We start from the raw sequence: 5,594 nt of genomic DNA, 5'->3' as shown, positions 1-5,594 counted from the left end.
TCTTATTTTATTCTTTCCCATCCTCTCTTTTATTCTGTTACACCCTTATTGTCTTTTTCACACTTGTTTCCACCCCATCCACCCTTTCATTACAGTTTTTCTCAAATGTTTAAACGCATTTCTAAAAAACTTGGCTCAGTTTCTCAAAACTCTAAACACAAACTGAAAATTATTAACTCCTTTGTTAAAACTCTACAAATCTCCAGCAAAACTGATTCCTTCCACCAAAACAACACACACAACTATTTTATGCTTATCTCTTACAGAGCATCAAATAAACACTGATAAGATAAATTCAAAGCACTTTTATCAGAAGTATTTGGTTCTGTTTTTGACTTCATGAGGCCACTCTACAAATTCAAATGCATACAAGTCCATGGAAATATGTTGGCTTTCTGTTGTTTATATTTATTTTGTGTTGTGTAGGACTCCCCCATATAGCATTACAGTACTTCGTGTATATGTATATGTGCCATTTTTACTGTATGCAATGTGTATGCAATTACAGTTCCAAAACTGTAACTTTTACCTATGTAAGTACAATGAGAAACATGACGAGGAAAATCAGTTCACATACAAAGAGGTAACAAAAATGTATTTATTGCAAAATGCAAAGAAACAGATTACTATTCATCACGCCTCTGTTCTCGGTCAGGCCAGAGGACCTCATCTACCTCAGCTGCAATATTCTCTCTAGCCAAACAGCGGGGGAAAAAACGCCTTGCATGACGAATCCATCCTTGGCAATCAGCTGTGTGGATGTCATCACATGCCTCTTCCATTGCCTGAAGTAACGCCACACGCTCGTGGGGTCTGCGTTCAAACACTTTCCACCTCCATGCAGAAAAGAATTCCTCTATTGGATTTAAAAATGGGGAATATGGTGGAAGGTGCAGCACAACAAATTGGGGATTGTTAGTGAACCAGTCATTGACCAGAGCTGCCCGGTGGAAACGTACATTATCCCAGATGACAACGTAGGAGGGCTGCTCTAGTTCTTCTTCCTGTGGGAGTTTGAGGAGATTTTTGAGTTCATCAAGAAATGATACCAAACGAGGAGTGTTATAAGGACCAAGTTGTGCATGGTGATGTATAACCCCACGGTGACCAATGGCAGCACACATGGTGATGTTTCCACCACGCTGCCCAGGGACATTGACAATGGCACGGTTGCCAATGATGTTCCTCCCCCGCCGCCTGATCTTATGCAGGTTGAACCCTGCCTCGTCAATGAATATATATTCATAGGGAACAGCACTGGCATCTAGTTCAAGCACTCTCTGGAAAAAAAGGAAAATGACCATATTAGAAAAAAGGCCAACCTAGACACACTGAGGTAAACAGTGACCTGTCCAAAAAGGGTACAGAAAGGGTGCTGTACTCACCTGCACATATTGGCAACGTTGCTCCTTCACATAGTCAGAGTTGCGCTCAAATGGAACACGATAAACTTGCTTCATACTCAGCTGGTGACGTTTTAAAACACGGTCGATTGTGGACAGGCTGACCTGGTCAATGTTTGTGAAATGAACATTGTCTTCCAGGACTCTGTCCCTGATTTCCCTCAGGGTAATTGCATTGTTTTCCAAAACCATGTTTACTATGGTGGTCTCTTGTTCAAGTGTGAATTTCTGGTGTCTGCCGCCTCTTGCTGGCCGTCTTTCTATTCTGATAAAAGTATATATACACACACATTATAGGATACGCATTTCACTATATTGCTACATAAATGTAAAGACAAACATCGTACTGTAGTGCACATTTCTGTGAATACTACAGTAAAACCATAAAGTTGTTACTTACCTATTCTCTTCTCTAAAAGCCCGGATAACTGAGGCTACTGTAAAGCGGCTCAAATTTGGCTGGACTCGACGCCCAGCTTCAGCCATGGTTAGGCCATGATTTATTACATGGTCCACCAATGTTGCCCGTATTTCATTTGAAAGAATGCCTCGTCTTTGCCTTCCTCTTCCTCTTCCTCGTCCTCTTTGGCCTGCTAGGCCTCCTCTTACTCTGACTCTTCCTCTGTGCTCCTGTTGCTCCATCATCTCGCCTTACACCTGTATCAGTCTCTTGAGGCCTCTTTTATACTCTGACAAATGATTGAAACGTTCTGCTAATTAAGTTTGCACAGGTGCAACTTGTGTGAGACCACTTGGTAATTAAGGTTTCTTATTTGAGGGGCAGTGATTCTTAGGTGACCAAGGTGTTCTAAATGATGCAATTTGTGTTTAGCGATTTGCAAAGCTGTGATTTAGAATGATATTTGAGTGAGAACATATAAAATTGTGTTTAGAGTTTAGCAGTTTGGAGTCACAATGTTGACACATGAGCTTCATGTTTTTGGATTTGTGTGCATAGTTCCACATTTTTTGTGTAAACATTTGGGAAAAACTGTAACATCCATTAACACTCTGTCCCATTCTTTACTCTCTTGGTCCTCCTTTTCCTTGTTTTTTTTCTATGCTTTTTATTCTTCTTACCCAATACTCTACAGCATTTACTGTAATAGACATAAAATTAATGTTAATTGAGCATCAATGAGCATCTATAAAGGACCATGCAACTAAATGATAGCCACATTTACCCACAGCATACTTCCTATGCTGTTTCACTTTCTTTTTCCCCTCATATTTTCACTAATTGCTGATTCTCTCTCTTTTTTCACAGATTCCCCCTTCTCTCGCTGTATTTCTCTCTCTCTGTGTTTCGCTCTCTCTGTTCTCTCTCTCTGTGTTTCTCACTCTCTCTGTTTCTCTCTCTCTCTCTGTTTCTGTCTGTTTCTTTCTCCGTTTCTCTCTTTCTCTCTCTTTTTCTCTTCCTTCTTTTCCTCATCTTTTCACTAATTCCTCTCTCTCTGTTTCTCTCTCTGTTTCTCTTTTTCTGTTTCTCACTTTCTGTTTCTCTCTCTGTTTCTCTTTTTCTGTTTCTCACTTTCTGTTTCTCTCTCTGTGGCTCTCTCTTTTTCTTTAGCTTTTCACTAATTCCTCTTTGTTTCTCTCTCTATCTCTCTGTGTTTCTGTCTCTCCGTTTGTTTCTCTCTCTGTCAATTTTATTTTTCAATTTAAAATAGCTTTATTGGCATGAATTAAAAACTTTTGCCAAAGCAATGAAACAACTACTTCATATACAAAAGATTAAAAAATAACATAAAATATGAAGAATATACATTAACATACCATACATATAAAAGTAAATTATATAGATAATTAAATAAAACAAAATAGATAAATTAATAGGATAAAAATAACAGTGTTATTAGTTGTAATTATTTGAAATTATTTGAAATGTGTGATTAGAGTGTTTTCTGTTATGGTGTGGAGCTGAGAGGTATTTGGCCAATAATGTTAAGGTCTCAGCTTCTTCTTCCTCTCTCTCTTTTTCTCTCTCTCTCTCTCTCTCTCTCTCTGTGTGAGTAATGTGTATTTTAGGTAGTGTAGTATACGGCGTGGTGTTTATCTCTCTCTCTCTCTCTGTGAGTAATGTGTATTTTAGGTAGTGTAGTATACGGCGTGGTGTTTATCTCTCTCTCTCTCTCTGTGAGTAATGTGTATTTTAGGTAGTGTAGTATACGGCGTGGTGTTTATCTCTCTCTCTCTCTCTCTCTGTGAGTAATGTGTATTTTAGGTAGTGTAGTATACGGCGTGGTGTTTATCTCTCTCTCTCTGTGAGTAATGTGTATTTTAGGTAGTGTAGTATACGGCGTGGTGTTTATCTCTCTCTCTCTGTGAGTAATGTGTATTTTAGGTAGTGTAGTATACGGCGTGGTGTTTATCTCTCTCTCTCTCTGTGAGTAATGTGTATTTTAGGTAGTGTAGTATACGGCGTGGTGTTTATCTCTCTCTCTCTCTCTGTGAGTAATGTGTATTTTAGGTAGTGTAGTATACGGCGTGGTGTTTATCTCTCTCTCTCTGTGAGTAATGTGTATTTTAGGTAGTGTAGTATACGGCGTGGTGTTTATCTCTCTCTCTCTGTGTGAGTAATGTGTATTTTAGGTAATGTAGTATAAGGCGTAGTGTTTATCTCTCTCTCTCTGTGAGTAATGTGTATTTTAGGTAGTGTAGTATACGGCGTGGTGTTTATCTCTCTCTCTCTCTGTGAGTAATGTGTATTTTAGGTAGTGTAGTATACGGCGTGGTGTTTATCTCTCCCTCTCTGTGAGTAATGTGTATTTTAGGTAGTGTAGTATACGGCGTGGTGTTTATCTCTCTCTCTCTGTGAGTAATGTGTATTTTAGGTAGTGTAGTATACGGCGTGGTGTTTATCTCTCTCTCTCTGTGAGTAATGTGTATTTTAGGTAGTGTAGTATACGGCGTGGTGTTTATCTCTCTCTCTCTCTCTGTGAGTAATGTGTATTTTAGGTAGTGTAGTATACGGCGTGGTGTTTATCTCTCTCTCTGTGAGTAATGTGTATTTTAGGTAGTGTAGTATACGGCGTGGTGTTTATCTCTCTCTCTCTCTCTGTGAGTAATGTGTATTTTAGGTAGTGTAGTATACGGCGTGGTGTTTATCTCTCTCTCTCTCTCTGTGAGTAATGTGTATTTTAGGTAGTGTAGTATACGGCGTGGTGTTTATCTCTCTCTCTGTGTGAGTAATGTGTATTTTAGGTAGTGTAGTATAAGGCGTGGTGTTTATCTCTCTCTCTGTGAGTAATGTGTATTTTAGGTAGTGTAGTATACGGCGTGGTGTTTATCTCTCTCTCTGTGAGTAATGTGTATTTTAGGTAGTGTAGTATACGGCGTGGTGTTTATCTCTCTCTCTGTGAGTAATGTGTATTTTAGGTAGTGTAGTATACGGCGTGGTGTTTATCTCTCTCTCTCTCTCTCTGTGAGTAATGTGTATTTTAGGTAGTGTAGTATACGGCGTGGTGTTTATCTCTCTCTCTGTGAGTAATGTGTATTTTAGGTAGTGTAGTATACGGCGTGGTGTTTATCTCTCTCTCTCTCTCTGTGAGTAATGTGTATTTTAGGTAGTGTAGTATACGGCGTGGTGTTTATCTCTCTCTCTCTCTCTGTGAGTAATGTGTATTTTAGGTAGTGTAGTATACGGCGTGGTGTTTATCTCTCTCTCTCTCTCTCTCTCTGTGTGAGTAATGTGTATTTTAGGTAGTGTAGTATACGGCGTGGTGTTTATCTCTCTCTCTCTGTGAGTAATGTGTATTTTAGGTAGTGTAGTATACGGCGTGGTGTTTATCTCTCTCTCTCTCTGTGAGTAATGTGTATTTTAGGTAGTGTAGTATACGGCGTGGTGTTTATCTCTCTCTCTCTCTGTGAGTAATGTGTATTTTAGGTAGTGTAGTATACGGCGTGGTGTTTATCTCTCTCTCTCTGTGAGTAATGTGTATTTTAGGTAGTGTAGTACACGGCGTGGTGTTTATCTCTCTCTCTCTCTGTGAGTAATGTGTATCTTAGGTAGTGTAGTATACGGCGTGGTGTTTATCTCTCTCTCTGTGTGAGTAATGTGTATTTTAGGTAGTGTAGTATACGGCGTGGTGTTTATCTCTCTCTCTCTCTCTCTGTGAGTAATGTGTATTTTAGGTAGTGTAGTATACGGCGTGGTGTTTATCTCTCTCTCTCTGTGTGAGTAATGTGTAT

The 5,594-nt window shown here is 39.3% G+C and overlaps 1 protein-coding gene across 1 annotated transcript; it reads right to left on the bottom strand.

The window, feature by feature from the left end:
- Positions 1 to 584: 584 nt before the first annotated feature.
- On the bottom strand, positions 585 to 1,889 carry LOC125799111 (uncharacterized). The gene is made up of 3 exons (XM_049475083.1): positions 1,804 to 1,889; positions 1,386 to 1,668; positions 585 to 1,280 (listed from the first exon to the last, which is right to left on the bottom strand). Exons 1-3 carry the CDS (start codon positions 1,887 to 1,889, stop codon positions 627 to 629), a joined length of 1,023 nt encoding a protein of 340 aa, XP_049331040.1. The 3' UTR covers positions 585 to 626.
- Positions 1,890 to 5,594: the final 3,705 nt, after the last annotated feature.

This window comes from Astyanax mexicanus, chromosome 2 (genome assembly GCF_023375975.1).
Source record: "Astyanax mexicanus isolate ESR-SI-001 chromosome 2, AstMex3_surface, whole genome shotgun sequence".
In the NCBI taxonomy this organism is placed as follows: Eukaryota; Metazoa; Chordata; class Actinopteri; order Characiformes; family Acestrorhamphidae; genus Astyanax; species Astyanax mexicanus.
Note: the sequence above shows the minus strand (reverse complement) of the source record. Positions and strands in the feature narration are given on the sequence as shown.

Coding starts and splice junctions, on each gene's coding strand:
- LOC125799111 (XM_049475083.1), bottom strand. CDS start 1,889: ATGGCTGAAGCTGGGCGTCGAGTCCAGCCAAATTTGAGCCGCTTTACA. Junction 1,669..1,803: donor GCTTTTAGAGAAGAGAATAG/GTAAGTAACAAC, acceptor TACTTTTATCAG/AATAGAAAGACGGCCAGCAA. Junction 1,281..1,385: donor AACGTTGCCAATATGTGCAG/GTGAGTACAGCA, acceptor CTTTTTTTCCAG/AGAGTGCTTGAACTAGATGC.